The sequence below is a fragment of the Carcharhinus amblyrhynchos genome, chromosome 3 (assembly GCF_965287045.1).
Source record: "Carcharhinus amblyrhynchos chromosome 3, sCarAmb.v2.hapA, whole genome shotgun sequence".
In the NCBI taxonomy this organism is placed as follows: Eukaryota; Metazoa; Chordata; class Chondrichthyes; order Carcharhiniformes; family Carcharhinidae; genus Carcharhinus; species Carcharhinus amblyrhynchos.
In genome coordinates, this window is record NC_137326.1 from 121,888,161 (window position 1) to 121,906,492 (window position 18,332).

At 41.6% G+C, this 18,332-nt stretch overlaps 2 protein-coding genes across 2 annotated transcripts in view; one reads left to right on the forward strand and one right to left on the reverse strand.

Moving 5' to 3' along the window:
• LOC145341085 (F-box only protein 36-like) overlaps positions 1-17,931 on the reverse strand; it is a 57,490-nt gene extending 39,559 nt beyond the window's left edge. The window contains exon 1 of the mRNA XM_080185912.1: positions 17,636-17,931. Coding sequence (XP_080042038.1) covers positions 17,636-17,731 — 96 coding nt within the window. The 5' untranslated portion in view covers positions 17,732-17,931. The remainder of the gene's footprint in view (positions 1-17,635) is intronic.
• Positions 17,932-18,059: 128 nt separating this feature from the next.
• trip12 (thyroid hormone receptor interactor 12) overlaps positions 18,060-18,332 on the forward strand; it is a 170,946-nt gene continuing 170,673 nt past the window's right edge. Inside the window, exon 1 of the mRNA XM_080185919.1 lies at positions 18,060-18,078. The gene's annotated coding sequence lies outside the window, so the exon portion shown is untranslated. The remainder of the gene's footprint in view (positions 18,079-18,332) is intronic.

The window sequence follows — 18,332 nt, forward strand, 5'->3', positions numbered from 1 at the left end:
TGTTCCTACATTTTGGGATCTATCTTTTACACCTACCAGATGTTGACTCTCAATACTTCCAAATATAAGAGTTACCGCTCCCAATGCTCCAGCATCTCATAACCTCCAACATAGTTCTCAGAGATCCTGCTGTCACCTCCTTACACCTACATTTTGGAACCACCGCTCCAAGACCCCAGGTTCCCTTCCTCCAATATTAAAATTCATACAGTATGCCTTAACTGTCCGATACTGCTATACATAGTTCCTATAACTGTGTCCTACCTACCTGCAATTTGGTACATCTTCCCTCCCAACTTCCTCTGTAACCTGTGCCTTAAAGAAAGAGATAACATTAACTATATTGTTAAACTTAACAGTCAAGAATATGGATGTATGTTTACAATTCAATTATGCACATAAATTGATTTATATTCATAAGCCAACTGATGAAATGTTACATAACATGACATTTTTCTAACTCAGTGAGCAATGTTACAGATCATATGTATTAAAAAAATTAAACAATTCTGTCACAGTTAAATATAAATATCTGTGGTTGTGAACAAGGTATTACAACTGAAGAGGTGGAGGGATTAACAAATCAAAACCAACAACATGGTTTGAAAAACTACCAACTAACAGTGCAGCTCTGTCAGCATTCAGATTATGATATCAAGTCCAAGCCGTGTTAAATTCACACATTGACTTGTCACATGTGCGAAAAGGAATAGAATAATAAGCTCTGAGCCATCCTTAGCAAGCTCCTATTATTGCTATAAGATATGACCAATGTATAAGAAAACCATAAATGGAACAAACAGCAAAATCCACCAAGATGAAATTGCTCTGAATTTTTTTTTAAATTCTTTCAGTTGCCCTCTTGCTTTCTTCATTATGCTGAGGACTTAGTAATAGAGATATACATTGGAAGACAACAAAAGCATATCAATGGATAAGCCCCATAAGTGGGCATGAACTTTCATCTATTCTTTGTGCTACAGTTAGAATTCTAAATTTGTGCTGCTCGCTGATTTTGCATTGCCAGTTTGATTTCTATATGCAGCCAGTGCTACCTGTACTGTCCACTAGTTTCATGCAACATGCATCAGCAAGGAACCAGATATTGCAAGTGGCTACTCAGATGTAACCTTCATCTTTTAAATGTTAGGCATGCTAAGGTTGCTAGAAGCTGTGTAAGGAAATGAATTGGTTTAATTACTTTTACTTTCTCACCTCCTCCCACAAGAATCCAAATTATGCCCCTTTTTATTACAAATATCCAAGAACTAGAGACTTCCCAATCAAATGAAGGAAAGGAAGACATTGAAGATCGAGAAACATCATCACTCGATCTTGCACTAACTCACCAGTTCAAAGACTCACATTAAAAGCTAAGGAGGGATCTGCACATGGTGAGACACTGGCACAAATGCAGTGGAATGCGTGAAAAGTTGCCATGGGTGTCAGCTCAACAGAAGGCAAAATCACACACAAGTTCTTGCAGCAAATTCAGATGATCTAGGTACCATCTAGGGAGTGTGACAGAGGCTATGTGGAGCAGGAATCTGCAGTCTCAGGATGAGTAGTCCTGCTCCAACCCACATCTCTGCACCAGTACCTTGATGTTGCTGGCCAGCCAGCTATCATTGCTGCACCTCAGGCTGAGGTGGTACAATGCGAAGCTCTACAGTGGAGCTATCACCCTGAATTTCATGCTCAATCTCTTGCAAACTGAAGACATTTCATGGACTGGTCCTCATTGAAATTCAGGTAAGAGAATTGCTCCTTAAAGATGCTTATAGGCTATGGTCCCCGCTAAATGTCCTTTTCCATTTCATCCATCATCTCAGTTTGTTCTGTTACAAATGACCTCTCTTCATTCTTTCAATCATGCTCAATTCTCAGACAATGTGTGGTATTTAAAATGGCAGTAGTGCTTCAAATCAGCATTACATGCTCATTCATGTCAAGATCATTCTGCTTTGCATACTCGCAGCAGCCATTAGGTGTTTGCACACAAAAATATAAATTAGAATCAGGAGTAGGCCATTCAGCCCCTTGAGCCTGCTCCACATTCAAGAGGATCATGATGGGTCTGATTGTGACCTCTACTCTACATTCTGCCTTCCCCTCAATAACTTTTGTCTCCCTTATTGGTCAAGAATCTCTGTCTTATAAACATACATTGACCCTAACTCCACCATTTTGAGAAAGAGTGTTCCAAAGATTCCCTGGAGTCAAAAATTTCTGATCTGTCTTGAACCGCATTCCCTACTTCTAATCTTTCCCACAAAGGGAAACATCCTTTTGGCATCCATCCTGTCAGATTCCCTCAGAATTTTATACATTACAATAAGATCACCTTTTAATTTTCTAAATTCCACCCAGCCTATCCAATCTTTTCTCGTAAGATAACGTCCTCTTCCCAGATATTAGTTGAGTGCATCCCCTCTGAACTGGTTCTCACGCATTTATTTATTTTCTTAAATATGGATGCACAGTATTCAAGATGTGGTCTCACCAGCACCCTGAACAACTGTAGTAGTAACATCCCCACCTTTATATTCCATTCTCCTTGCAATAAACAACAACATTCCATTCGCGTTCCAAATAACTTGCTGTTCTTACACATTAACTTTTTCTGATTCAGGTGCCAAGACACCCAGATCCCAATGTACCTCACTTCTGCAACTTTCTCCATTTAAATAATATATTTCTTTTCTATTCTTCCTGCCAAAGTGGACAAGTTCATATTTTCCCACATTATAATCCATATGCCAGACTTTTGCCCACTCACTTAACAGATCTATGTCCCTTTGCAAAATGCTTATGTCCTCTTCACAACTTATTTTCCTACATATCTTTATGTCATTGCAAATTTAGCAACGACACATTCAATCAAAGTCAATTTGTCAAAAATTTATCAAAGTCATTAATATAAACTGTAAATAGTTGAGGACCCAACACAGATCCATATGGCATTCCACTTGTCACATTGCAAAAAAAATTGCAAAAAAGAAATCTGTCCTTCCCCGGTCTGGCTGACATGTGACTCCAGAGCCACAGCAATGCTTTTGACTTTTAACTGTCTTTTTTTCCTACGGCAACTAGAAATGGGCAATAAATGTTGGCCAGCCAGTGACGCTCATGTCCCACAAATGAATAAAAAAAAATTCATACAAATGGTTCAAATTATCAAGCATTGCAATTGTTGTAGTCAATGTCTCCTCTCATACAGATAAAGAAATGATATTAGTAAAAGTAGGAGATCTCAGAATAAAACCATGAGCACATAGTCCCAGGGTGCATGCTGTCCTCCACCAGATAACAGGGACAGAGCTATACAATATACATGATCCCTGATGTGATAACGTGCAACCAACTGGAGCCTAATTTATCACCCCAGGATCTCCAAGCAATGAAAGGATAATCCAGAAAAAGGAGAATACCAGGATACTGCTATCGGAACAAGACGTGTCATGACAGTGTACGCTTTCATATCCAAGAACCAGTATACCAAAGATTCATATACCTTGCCTAGGCTAGCAACATTATGGACCTTCCTCCTCTCCACCCATATGACAAACTCTGAGCAGGCTCCCCTTCATCGGAAAACTTTAACCAATTTTCATCAAGGAAACCCGACGAGGAGAATAATAATAATCAAGACCAATAGGTATCTCGGTGAGAGAAATGACTTTCCTCCTCCTGACAAGATAAGGAAACTCTCCAGGATCAATTACTATAGATCAGAGTCTATATCAACACCACACCTGTCCCAGGTACAGAAAGGAATCCCAAAAAAGAGGCAAACGTCAGGATTATCCAATAGACACCAGAAACAGTCTTTCAGTATATTTTTGCAGGAAGAATACCACAAACAGAATGGCAAAACCTCAAACAGGACACTGCCCTCCCAGGGAAGTCCAAACCTCAAGAAGGTGGCAGTCTCCATATAAGACCACTTGGAGGATGGAACTTTTCCTCCACCCAGCCTAATCTCCAACCAAAGGGAGATGCCAACAATACTGAATGAAAGCACCCAGACTTGCACTCAGGCCTCTCAACCAACAGGATGCTATAACCAACTCAGCATGCTCCCTAATAGAAAGAAGGAAACCTAAAAACGATCCTCAAACAAGGAAGTATTGCAAACACTGAAACCTAAGATCAAGATTTAGCACTTGACACAGGGCCAGGAGCAGGATAGGCAGACTGTTCCATCTGCCCCACTCCCTGGTACCAATCAGCAAAACCGAGATTGAATGCAAACAGAAATGCACGTTAGACAATGGCCTCCCTTGTTCCACACTGGTGGACGAACACCGTCAAAAAGAAAACATAGACAATCTTAATTTTCGCAGCATAACAAGCAATAAATTCCTCTGTGCTATCATACAGCCTTGTCACGATAAAAGACAATATCAGGATTAAAATTACAGGGGAACAATGTTCAGGATTACTGATGAAATTGAGGATAATATGACCATCCACAGAGCTTGAAAAAGGCCAAAGCCATGACAGAACATCGAGCAACATTCAGGATCTACTCCAAAATTCAGCCAGGGTCTTCCAGGAACACAGCACAGATTATAGAAATCACACTGATAATTATGGATTGTGCATCAGAACAAAAACAGATTAAAAAAATGAATACCACCAGGTCTTGTGAGAAAGCTGCCACTTCTGCATTTACATCATGCAACCCCAGGTCATGGATGGGCTTTTAATGAAAAAAGGTCTCACCCAAAGTCTAAACCAGAGGTTTTAGCTGGAAAACTCAATGTCAAATCATGCACAAAAAGCAAAAGAAAGTAGAACAAAGTGGCATTAAGAGATCTAGAGTTAAAGGACACAAAAATAATAAATAAAAAGAATACATTTTTAAAACTCTGGCAATAAATGAAATCTGAGATTCCACATTTTTCTTAATATTCTTTGGTGTCCAATTATTTTTGCTTTATGGAGTCAGTAGCCCACACTACACGTTAAGCAACCAGATGAACCTAAATTTAATCCCCAAATTCAGCTCTCCAAATTATATTGCGTCTCCCAATTTGAGATAATTTGAGTTTACCAAACCAACACCCAATCAAGCAGTGTGAATGAATTATTCTTTCTTGGCAAATCATTAAAGAAAGCAGACATCAAGTCAGACACTAACAATTATTTACGGACTACAGATAATTATTAAAATAAACATGGAGTCTACAAACAATTAATAGATAGAATATTAGACAGAGAATACCCAGCAATTGATTAACAAATAATTAATAGATCTAGTATCATTTATGGAGAGAGTAGAGGGGTTAACATTTCAGATCTGTTTGTTACCTGTATAGCAACTGAATACCTAATTTTATTCAGGTGGTGACATTAACAGGAGATTTGCATGAGTTCCTATATGTAGGATAGCTCTGGGTTGGATTTTATGCGCTGACACCGACTATATGTAAAATAGGGTAGGTGCCAACTCCATTACTGTTCCACCCAGTCCCGAGCTTGTGCCTATAATATGGGGATGGACAAACGTCAAAATAGTCAGCCCCATTTTGCCCCCAGAATGACAGATGTCAGCCAACCCATGTTAAGCAGTGCTGTCCCACAGCAATAACATGTTGTGGACAATATGAAGGAGGTGACAGCCGGATTTCTGCCCTTCAGTGAGAGGAAATCCCAACCTTAGCAGCTGACAACCAACTTGATAGGATGGCCAAAGCCGCCAGCCTAACAGCCATGATGTGGAGATGCTGGCGTTGGACTGGAGTAAACACAGTAAGAAGTCTCATAACACCAGGTTAAAGTCCAACAAATTTTGCACTAAAATTATCCAACCTCCTTTGAAGGCATGGATCACAGTCCAAATCGATTTTCACGTTCTCTTCATGCGGAACAGCTACATAATAAGTAGTAACTTTTGGCATTGCCATCAGTTTGGGGCAGATGGGAGATTGCAGGGACACTGAATGTACTGGCAATGCAGCTTCTAAAAAAGTGATAAAATATTTAAAGTCAAGTACAATCAATTGGGAAATGGGAAACATTTGAATTACATAACATACGTGAAACAAATTATGGAACTACTATACAGTGAAGAGACAAATAAATTACCAAATCTACTTGCCATATATCTGAAATGACCTACATAAAGGAAGGGGGCTTTATAAAGGAGAAAAAGTGATGCCAATTTAAAAAAAAAGATATAATGCATGCATTATGCAGAGTGTAGGAAATAAACATGGATGTGTGGAAGCAATTATTTTATGAGTAAGATTTACTTTTAATAGCACCAAGAGAATCCAAGCTTCAATCTAAGAAAGAATGGAAAATAAACACATGAGAATATTGAGGAATTTTAGAATAGAAAGAAAAGAAGATGGAGTGACAATATTGGCCAAAAGGGGACACACATTCTATACAGGGCTGACGTTGCTAAGTATAGAGCACTAAATTGCATTGTCAGAGCTCAGTGATTGAAAAATACTTTCTTATATTTGTCTGATGTTGTACAAAAGAATTTGAACTTTATGTTAGGAGCGAAGAATTTCTGATCGAAAAACGATTGGATAGGCTGGTGAAGAGAGATTGAATTGAGCTGTATAAAATTATGGGGTGCCTGGTTGGAGTGGATAGGAAGGACCTAGCAGAGAGATCAATAACCATCGCGACTAGGTTTAAAGTAATTGGCAGGAGGGTTCAAAGGATTTGAAGGGAAATTATTTTCACCCAGAGGATGGTGTTGGCCTGGAACTCACTGCTTGAGAGGATGGCCGAGGCAGAATCCCTTATTGCATTTAAAAAGTATTTGGATACACATTTGAAAGTACCTTAACTTCCGGGATACGGATTAAGAGCTAGAAAATGGGATCAGAATAGATTGCACAAACACAATGGGCCAATCTAAAAGTTAGATTGGAAGAACTTTTAGGGATAAGAAAATTATTATTCTGAGATAAAAGCAAAATGCAGTGCATGCTGGAAATCAGAAATAAAAACAGAATGGTTCTGAAGAGTCCGAATGGACTCAAAACTTTAACTCTGTTTCTCTCTCCACAGGTACTGCAAGACCTGCTGAGTTTTTCCAAAATTTTCTGTTTTTTTATTGTTCTGAAATATTTTAATTAGCCACTTATCAAGTGGGAAAAATAGGGAGAAATTTGTATTGTATTCTGTAAAAGACTCCTTCCATTAGCCATTACATGCAAAGCGATATATTTTGGTTAACAAGCATGAGCAATTATATTCTGAATGAAAGTAAGCTCAGTGCTTGAAAAAACTATGGGCTGGAGCTATAAAATTTACTGGACGTTAAAAGTTTAAGTTGATAAGACCATAAAGCTGAAATCATTGAAATTTATGTCACAGGAGGAGGCCATTTGGCCCATTGTGTTTATGCCATCCAGTCTGAATGCATTTTCCAGCTCTTATTTTGTGTCCCGGAAGTTACGGTACTTACAAGTGTGTATCCAAGTACTTTTTAAATGCAATAAGGGAGTCTGCCTTGGCCATCCTTTCAAGCAGTGAATTCCAGACCCACATCATCCTCTGGGTAAAAATAATTTCCCTTCAAATCCTTTATAACCCTCCTGCCAATTATTTTAAACCTAGACCTGTTGGTTATTGATCTCTCTGCTAAGTCCTTCCTATCCATTCCAACCAGGCACCCCATAATTTTATACAGCTCAATTCAATCTCTCTTCACCAGCCTATCCAATCTTTTTGCTGATCAAAAATTCTTCACTCCTAACAATAGCTCTGCTCTTGTGCAATCTGATTTTTCTCATAACATGATAACCAGAACCATAGGCAGTGCCCTTCATTGTGTTTTATATTGTCCTAGCCTAACCTCCTTGCTCTTAGTTAAGAAAGCAGTTGTAACTATCTTGTCTAACCTTCCTGCTATCTTCAGGGATTATGCATTTAAGTCCCACTGCTTCATCACACTTTTCGGAATCCTACAATTTGCGTATTTCCTACTAAACTCCATTTGCCACTTTACTGTCTATTTGACCAATCCATTGATATCTTCCAGCAGTCTACTGCTTTCTTCCATGCTACCAGCCACAGACTGTTATTTATATCATCTGCGAACTTCTTAATCATACTTCCTACATGCAAGTACAAATTAATGAATATAATACAGTGGAAAGCAGGACACCAAGTACTGGGCAAAACTTGAGTCAGAAGTAGGTCAGACTAACAGATTCTATCACAGGCAATGGGGTTAGCCTGGAGAGTATTAGCTGCCACCAGAGGTTCGCTGTTGAGGAGTTGTGTAAAATTTTCTTTCCAGTTAAGATTCGAGACTCCTCCCTCCCCCACCCCTCCCGTGCTGTGGTCAAAGGGAATTTTGTCCATTTTCTGTTGGTTTATAGATGGTTCTGGTGAGCCATATGAATTTTTACAACAATCTGATAATTTCAAGGTCGTTATTACAGAGACTAGCTTTTAATTCCAGATTTATTTATTAATTGAATTTAAATTCTACCATCTACTGTGGTGGGATTGGAATTAGTGTGCCAAGCGTTCAGTCTAGGCCTCTGGATTATTATAGTCCTGTAATACTGCAGGTTCTATTGGTTCTGTCTCTAGTTTTTCCGCTACCATCTATTAAATGGCTACTAAGACCAGATAGACAACATGGTGGCACAGTGGTTAGCACTGCTGCCTCACAGCGCCAGGGACCTGGATGAAAATTTTATCCAACAGAATATCAGAAAAACTAACATCATAATTTTCATGTCCTATTATAAACTCCAGTCATAAACTAAATATCAACATGAATATTTAATTCCATTTTTGGAACTTTGTAAACTATTGCTCCTACTTCAGTTACATCAGCACTCATAGAAACCCTTGCATTCATCTGTCACCTCTAGACTCAATTTTCCACTGTGGTTCTTGATAGTCTTCGCTCCTTTATGCTTCATAAGCCGCAGCACTGTCAAAACTCAGCTGGCTATATAAGGTCCCACACTAACCTGAACTCTAACTCCTAAACCTCATTTATAGTACACAACGACTCCAATTGTATAAATGAAAGACTCATGATGGTTCACCTGCAGCTCAGCCATAACCAATATGCAACCTTCATCAGCATTAATGCCCCAACCCTTGACTCAGATTAAGATCTTAAGGAAATGTTCCATTCTGACCTTGAAGTCTTCTCTGCCAAGCCAAAAGAAAAGATCATTCTCCTGGAGGAATTTAGTGTCAAGGTCTGATGTCTGGAACGCAGCTATCAGGATAAGCCAGATGGGAAAAGTCAATGCAAATGGTTCCTGCAGGCAAAGTATACTCAGCATGGCTTTATTATAATAAACATCCTCTCCTGTGGATGGACAAAACCACATGGCATCATCTTAGATCAAAGGATTGGCACCTTCCTGAATTATTTGTTCAGGTCAAAGATCAAAATGGTGTCAGCATCACTCAATTCATATGGGGGAGTGATGTCTGCTGGCCAGATAATCAACTTGTTCGATTAGTGATGAATATTCACTGAGCACCAAGCAAGGCCTGAAAGGAAGAAAATAGATGTCTCACTGCTCAAGCAGCCAGATCAAAGACAAGAATTGCAAGTCCAGCTGATGACCAATCTAGAAAATTTTCATACATCCAGCTCAATTCCAGAATAGCAGGATCAAATAAAATTAGTTGTACTAGACACCGGCGTTCAATCTATTGATATTGTCATCACCAGAACTGGATTGATGAAAATTATGCTGAAATATATGTGACCTTCTAGAACAAAATCAAGAGGCCTTAAATTCCTGAACAATCCAAGGTCCCAAATTAAAAAGGCAACATTTCAACAGCTCAAAGTTGACACCCAAAGACACATCTGGAAGATAAAAGACACGGGGGTGAATTTTCCCATTACAACTGCCACAGGAATCAGGCAAGGGGCGGACCACGTCTATTGACTTCAGACAGGATTTTCCAATTTGGAGTGAGCGCAGCTGGAAAATCCCATCCATGTGGTGGGAAGATAAAGCCCAAAAGATCCAACAATGTGCTGACCATTATGACACGCAAAGCTCTTTAGAAGCCACCAGGACTATCAATAGCCCAAGGTCAAATGGACAAAATTCCCTTTGCCCATAGGATGGTATTTCTCTTCTGAAGGATGACAATGCCATTGGGCAACTCTAAAGAACATATTTAACAACTCCTCAACCATAAACCCCCAATGACAGCTAGTGCTCTTCAAGCTAACTCCAGTTGCTTGTGATTAAATCTATTGGTGAACCAAATTGATGGGAGAGCTGCAACAAAAAACAGATGAGAAATAACAAAGCCTGCAACTCTGTTTGTATTCTAGCTGAGGTCTTCAAAGCAGTGGGGCTTTTGCTCATATCAAGAATTCCATGCACACATCCTACAGATTTGGGAGGAAAAAGAATTCCTCCATACCCTGATTTCAGGAATGCAACAATGATAATTGTTTTCAAGAAAGGCAAAAAAAAACACACTTTGGAAGCCATTTGAGGTAATTTCCTCTTGTCCATAGCAGGAAAAATCCTGACACATTCTCCAGAAATCACCTGTTTCCTGTGGCTGAGGAAATCATTCTTGAAACAAAATGTGGGTTTAAAACTTTCAGAGAACCTGGGAAATGGTATTTTTTGCTTGACAAATCAAGTAAAATGTCGAAAAGGACATCAAGAACTTCTCACTGCATTTGTCAACCTGACTAAAGCATCTGACTCAGTAAATTGTGAAGCACTGTGGATTGTGCTCCAAAGATTTGAATGTCCAAGAAACTTCACCACAATCCTAAATTATCATGCATGGGAGATCTGAAACAGATGCCTTTAAAACCCAGGCCAGGATCAAAACAAACTGATATGCATGGATAAAAGTACTTTGACAAAGGATCATCTAGACTCGACACATCAGCTCTTTTCTCTCCTTACAGATACTGCCAGACCTGCTGAGATTTTCCAGTCTTTTCTCTTTTGGCTATAGATATACATGCTCTATAGTCTGTGAATTCTGCAGTGTCATTGCCGACTCTGCAGTAGATTTGTGAGCCACGATCGTCTGTTGAAATTTGCATACAAGAAACTTGGCCTGTTTTTTGAATGCTGCCAAAATAAATCTGATACATCAAACCAAATATTCCACCTCCCAAATCTTATGAAGGAGAGACTTTGCATTCCAGATCACACTGCCTCAGTGTCCTGTTCTATGTGCCTAATGACCTGCAAATTGAGGATCAGCACATGAAGACCCATGGCAGAAACTCATTATCGTAAGTAGATGTCATCCTCAAATCGAGGGACGCTGCCAACAATGCACCCCTTTAGAATTCTTCCTTTATTTTGTATTCCCTTTCCTCATTCCTCTGACCAAACTGTATTACTTCACACTTTTCTGCTTTACATTTCATCTTCCACATGTCTGCCCAATCCGCCAGTTGGTCTATGACTATCCTCCTCACAGTTCAAGTTTTGTGTAATCTGCATTGTGCCCTGCACATCTCAGCAATATAGTTCAAGAAAAACAGCTGTGCTTGAAACAAATAAATGTTGAAAGGATACTATAGACAGAATAAGTTTTACACACCAATTTCATGTGCATGTTACATGTTTCTTTTCAGATACACAAATCTTATAATTTCAGCAAAAAACAAAGTACTATGGATACTGGAAATCTGAAGCAGAAACAGAAAATGATGGAAAGACTCAGGTAAGGACTTGTGGAGAGAAAATCAAAATTAGCATTTCAACCTGAAACAGTAATTCTGTTCCTGTCTTATACTTCACTTTTGTTAATGCATCTGTAAAGCAAAATGGGCACCATATACCTCCTCAAGTTAGGTTGAATAGGTCCAAAGAATCTGGGGTCCAGTATTCCCCTGCCTTGTTTGTCCTCAGAGGAATGGGATATTTCATTTGTTTCCTGGAAGTCAGCCACGAAACTCTTTTTTTACATTGGATGGGCACATAATGAGATGGATTTCCTGTGTGTGCTGTACTTCTATGTGCATATGTCATTACAGCGACATGGCTATGGGAAGAAGTTGTTTGATTATTTGAATCAAGACGAAGATTGATCAGTTTCCCATTTTTATGGATTGTATTTTATTTGCCGTTGTTCTGCCTACGTAACAGGTCCATTGATATCTCCCTGCAGCCGCCAGTTTTCTTCCTGGCTAATTTTTATCTGCAAACTTCTTATTCATGCACCTTACATTCAAGTCTCTATCATTGACACATATCAGGGGGGCATGGTGACACAGTAGTTAGCACTGCAGCCTCAACATACGGAAGATTGGAAAGTGGCTAATGTTACACCGTTGTTTGAGAAGGGTGCCTGGCAAAAGGCAGGGAATTATAGGTCGGTTAGTTTAACGTCTGTTGTAGGTAAAATGTTAGAATCCGTCATCAAGGAGGAAATAGCGAGGCATCTGGAGGGGAATTGCTTGATAGAGCAGACGCAGCACGGTTTCGTTAAGGGGAAGTCGTGTCTGACAAATTTATTGGAGTTCTATGAGGATGTGTCTAGGGCGGTGGATAGAGGATAGCCGGTGGATGTGGTCTTTCTTGATTTTCAGAAGGCGTTTGACAAAGTACCTCACAAGAGGTTATTGCAGAAGGTAAGGGGGCATGGAGTTGGGGGTAGGGTGTTAGCGTGGATAGAGGATTGGCTGTCAAATAGGAGGAAGAGAGTGGGGGTTAATGGGTGCTATTCGGATTGGCGGTTGGTGACTAGTGGAGGAGTGCCCCGGGGTCGGTGCTGGGGCCTCAGTTATTTACCATTTATTTAGATGATCTGGAGGAGGGAACGGTGGAAGATTGGTGGAACGGCAAATTGCGCAGAGGGTGTGGAGAGTCTGCAGAAGGATCTAGATAGGCTGGGCGAATGGGCCAGGAACTGGCAAATGGAATTTAATGTTGGCAAGTGCGAGGTGGTCCACTTTGGTAGGAATAATGGTAGGAAGGACTATTACTTACGTGGCGAAAAACTGCAGCAGGCGACAGTGCAGAGGGACCTCGGGGTCCTTGTGCATGAATCGCAAAAACCCAGCCTGCAGGTGGTCAGGAATGGGATGCTGGCCTTCATAGTGAGGGGGATTGAATATAAAAGTAGAGAGGTCTTGCTGCGGCTGTACAGGGCATTGGTGAGGCCACAGCTGGAGTACTGTGTGCAGTTTTGGTCGCCGTACTTACGCAAGGATATTTTGGCCTTGGAGGGAGTGCAGAGGAGGTTTACTAGGCTGATACCGGAGTTGAGGGGGTTGAGCTATGAGGAGAGGCTGAATAAACTAGGCTTGTACTCGTTAGAGTTTAGAAGAATGAGGGGAGATCTCATTGAGGCGTATAAGATGATGAATGGGATGGATAGGATAGAGGTGGAGAGGCTCTTCCCGCTCAGAAAGGACAGTAGGACTAGGGGGCACAGCCTCAAGATAAAGGGGGGGGCGGTTTAGAACGGAGTTGAGGAGGAACTTCTTCACTCAAAGGGTGGTGAATCTCTGGAATTCTCTGCCCGTTGAGGTGGTGGAGGCTGCCTCACTAAATATTTTTAAGACGCGGGTTGATGGGTTTTTGATAAGCGAGGGGGTTAAGGGTTATGGGGAGAGGGCGGGAATGTGGAACTGAGCCACGACAGATCAGCCATGATCTTATTGAATGGCAGGGCAGGCTTGAAGGGCTAGATGGCCTACTCCTGCTCCTATTTCTTATGTTCTTATGTAACATCAGGGTCCCGGGTCAACGCCCATTTTGGGTGACTGTCTGTGTGGCATTTGCATGCTCTCCCAGTATCTGTGTGCATTTCTTCTGGGTGCCCCAGTTCATCCCATACTCCAAAAATGTGCGGGTTAGGTTGATTGGCCATGGTAAATTTCCCCTTAGTGTCAGGGTGATAGCATGGTAAATATGTGGAGTTCTGGGAATAGGGCCTGGGTGGGATTGTTGTTGGTGAAGGCTCAATGGGTTGAATTGCCTCCTTCTGCACTGTAGGGATTCGACCAGATGCAGTGTACAGTACACCGACCCAATACTGAGCCCTGCAGTACCCTACTTGAAATGGCCTTCCAGTCGCAAAACATCTGTCAACCATAACCCTTTTTTTTCAGCCATTGAGCCAAATTCAGATCCAACTTGCCACTTTTCCTTGCGGCCCATGAATTTTTAATTTACTGCTCAATCTGTCATTTAAGACCTTATCAGAAACCTTGCTAGATATGCTACCCACATTGACCCCCACCTTGATACTTCTTCAAAAATCTACTCAAGTTAATCAAGCATGACCTTTTTTTAAAAATAGATCCCTGTGTATTGTTCCTGATTAAGCTTCTCTCAATGACAATTTATATTGTCTTGTCAGCATTTTTTCCAAGAAGCTGACCAGCACCAAGATTAGACTGACTGGCTTGTAATGACTCAAGCATTCCTTCTTCCCTATTTCAATTTTAGAATTCCTGGAGTCCTCAGGTTCTGTGGAAACTTGCCTGTAGCCAGAGCAGATAGGAAAATAATGGTCAGAGCTTTTGATATATCTTCCCAGCTTCCAATTTTAACTATGTGCGGTGATCACAAGCCAGGCAATGACTTCCGCAGTGACTAAATAGAATCCTCTGAGCCGTCCACTGAATTTTGTCAGGGGGCAGAATCCAATGATGTGTGTGATTGATTTCAGGTGCACCATAGTTGCAGTCTGGGTTCCCTGAAAGGTCCCACTTGTACCACTTTTGCTGCCCAAAGGCTTTGAAAATGGTTGGGGAATGAAACTGTTGACATAGCAGATTGATAAATTCCAACCAAGTTTGATGATTTATACAATTTTAAGGATGTTAAACATGTATTTCTTCCTGCACTGTTTATCTCATTCAATGTTTCACATTCCTCCTCAACTACAATATCTGTTCTGTCCTTCTGATAAGTGAAAATAAATGCAAAATACTAATCAAAATCCATGCCCATATTTTTGCCTTCTACCTCCAAATATAAGTTACCTTTCTGGCGTTTACTTGGTTGTATTGTTTCCCTAGTTATCATCTTTTTGTTTATGTATTCTTAAAATGTGTTTTCTTCTGAAACATTAATCCATTTCCCTTGGGCGATATGGTTTTCCCCTAGCCATTTCTATTTTCTTTTCAAATTTAGTGGACTTTTCTTTTCATTGTGTGGGGTCAGTGAGCTAGAATGTGATGAAAGACAACACTAACTCCCCACATGGTACACTCACCATACCAACTCTGATCGTTCATGGAGGCCTGCCTCCTTCCTTGCCCCATGCTTGACCCAAGTAGTGTCCCTTAATCTATATAACCATTTTTTTCTCTGATGTACCTTTGTGGGCTTCAGCAAATTGCTCTCCTATTGTAATAAATTTAAAATTTGTGTCTCACTAAAGTACCAAAAGAGTCAAACCTCATGATAAACTGCCCTGAATCTGAAAGACCACATTTGAATGCTTTAATCTCTTGAGGAAATGTAATGCTACACAACATTTTCAAGACATTTCTCCAATCTCCAATGACTGTTATCACATGTAACTCAAACCATAGAATCATACAGTGCAGAAGAGGCCCATCGAGTCTGCATCAGCACATGAGAAATACCTGACCTCCCACTTAATGCAATTTATCAACACTTGGCCCATAGCCTTGAATGTTAGGACAAGCCAGGTGCTCATCAAGGTACTTTTTAAAGGATGTGATGCAACTCACCTCTACTATCCTCCCAGGTAGCGCATTCTAGACTGTCGCCACCCTCTGCATAAAATACTTTTCTCCCACATCCCCCCAAACCTCCTGTCACTCACCTTGAACCCATGCAGGCGATGGTGCAGAGGGACCTTGGGGTCCTTGTGCATGAGTCGCAAAAACCCAGCTTGCAGGTGCAACAGGTGGTCAGGAAGGCGAATGGGATGCTGGCCTTCATAGCGAGGGGGATTGAATATAAAAGTAGGGAGGTCTTGCTGCGGCTGTATAGAACATAAGAACATAAGAAATAGGAGCAGGAGTAGGCCATCTAGCCCTTCGAGCCTGCCCCGCCATTCAATAAGATCATGGCTGATCTGTCGCTGCTCAGTTCCACTTTCCCGCCCTCTCCCCATAACCCTTAATCCCCTCTCTTATCAAAAACGGCATTGGTGAGGCCGCAGCTGGAGTACTGTGTACAGTTTTGGGCGCCGTACTTACGCAAGGATATTTTGGCCTTGGAGGGAGTGCAGAGGAGGTTTACTAGGCTGATGCCGGAGTTGAGGGGGTTGAGCTATGAGGAGAGGCTGAATAAACTAGGCTTGTACTCGTTAGAGTTTAGAAGAATGAGGGGAGATCTCATTGAGACGTATAAGATGATGAATGGGATGGATAGGATAGAGGTGGAGAGACTCTTCCCGCTCAGAAAGGATAGTAGGACTAGGGGGCACAGCCTCAAGATAAAGGGGGGGACGGTTTAGAACGGAGTTGAGGAGGAACTTCTTCACTCAAAGGGTGGTGAATCTCTGGAATTCTCTGCCCGTTGAAGTGGCGGAGGCTACCTCGCTAAATATTTTTAAGACGCGGGTTGATGGGTTTTTGATAAGAGAGGGGATTAAGGGTTATGGGGAGAGGGCGGGAATGTGGAACTGAGCCACGACAGATCAGCCATGATCTTATTGAATGGCGGGGCAGGCTCGAAGGGCTAGTTGGCCTACTCCTGCTCCTATTTCTTATGTTCTTAACTGACCCTTCAACTAAGGGCCACAGCTACTTCCTATCCACAGTGGCTCGGAAGCTTTGACAAGTTTTTTTGTAGTTTCAAAATGACAGCACAGTGGCACTGTAATTACACTGCTACCTTACAATGCCAGGGACCTGGGTTCGATTCCTGGCTTGGTTCATTGTCTGCACATTCTCCCCGTGGGTTTCCTCTGGGTGTTCGGGTTCCTCCCACAGTCCAAAAGACATGCTGCTGAGGTGCATTGGCTATGCTGATTTCTTCCTCAGTGCACCTGAGCAAGTTCCAGAATGTGACGACCAGGAGATTTTCACAGTAACTTTGTCGCAGTGTTAATGTAAGCTACTTGTGACACTAATAAATAAACTTTAACCCTGTCACGCCACTCAAAAACATAAACCAGTCGGCCAAAATGATGGCAAAAGTAAACAGGAAAACTAACATGCATCGGGGTAGTTAACACTGAATGAGAAGGATTTTGCTTTTACTGCTTAGGTTGAAGTGAGGTCGTTTCAACTCCACTGACTCTGTCTACACTTCCCATTGTGTCGGAAAAACAGCCAGCGTAATTAAGTACCTCACGCACCCCGACATACTCTCTTCCACCTTCTTCTGTCAGGAAAAAGATACAAAAGTCTGAGCTCACGTACCAACCGACACAAGAACAGTTTATTCCCTGTTGCCGTCAGATTTTTGACTAGACCTACCTCTCATTAAATTGATCTATCTATCTCCACACCCTAACTATGACTGTAGCACTAGGTTCTGCAATCCCTCCTTTCCTTCTCTATGAACGGTATATTTTGTCTGTATAGCGCGAAAGAAACAATTCTCTTCACTGTACGTTAATACATGTGACAACAACAAATCAAATCCAGAATGGAAAAAAACTTTGGTGATGGCGACAAGTGACAGTCCAGCAAACAGCTCGCACCCTCCCCTTCCTCCCTCTCCCGCCCCATTCAGATACTGACCTCGGATTCTGTCACAAGCAGCTGGTGATAATCCTTACTCGGCGCCGGAGCCTGTGCTCGGTTTTCGTAAATTGTGCCTCGCAGCAGAGACGCCATTTTGGACGCTTCTCATTGCCAGAGCAACGGCGGCGAATGTAAACAAGAGCAGCCGCGACTAGTTTTACTCTACACCAAGTTCACGCAACAACATCGACGCCGTTTAAAATTACCATTTTTTTTTGAAAAAAAAAGACTTGCCGTTCGGGGCCCGAAGCGATCGAAAAATCAAAAGCGCCGCGGCGGCCGAATTAAATAACCGTCCGGGGTGGAGGGTAGGGGGGGTAGGGGGGCAGGGGGGGGGCGAAGTGGCCTGACCAACCGTACCCGGAACTACGAAAGGTCGTGACCCCGCGGAGTGATCGAGTCGAGAGTGAAGAGGAGGGAGGAAGAAGTGTTGATGAATTGTAAATATAGCGGATTATATATTGCCTTTAAATATGTCAGGAAAATAATGGAGAGAATTCCAGACTGGGGGAGGGATATCATGGATGAGAAATAACAAATAAGGAGGGGGGGGGGGAAGGACAAAAAAAAGCTGTACTTGAATATATATATACCTGTCTGTCAGCTGCCACATATGGTGGGGAAACCAAAGGAAGGGAGTGAGAGGGCTTCCCCTTCTTCCTGTCCCCATTGACTCTGAAGGGATGGAGCAGGA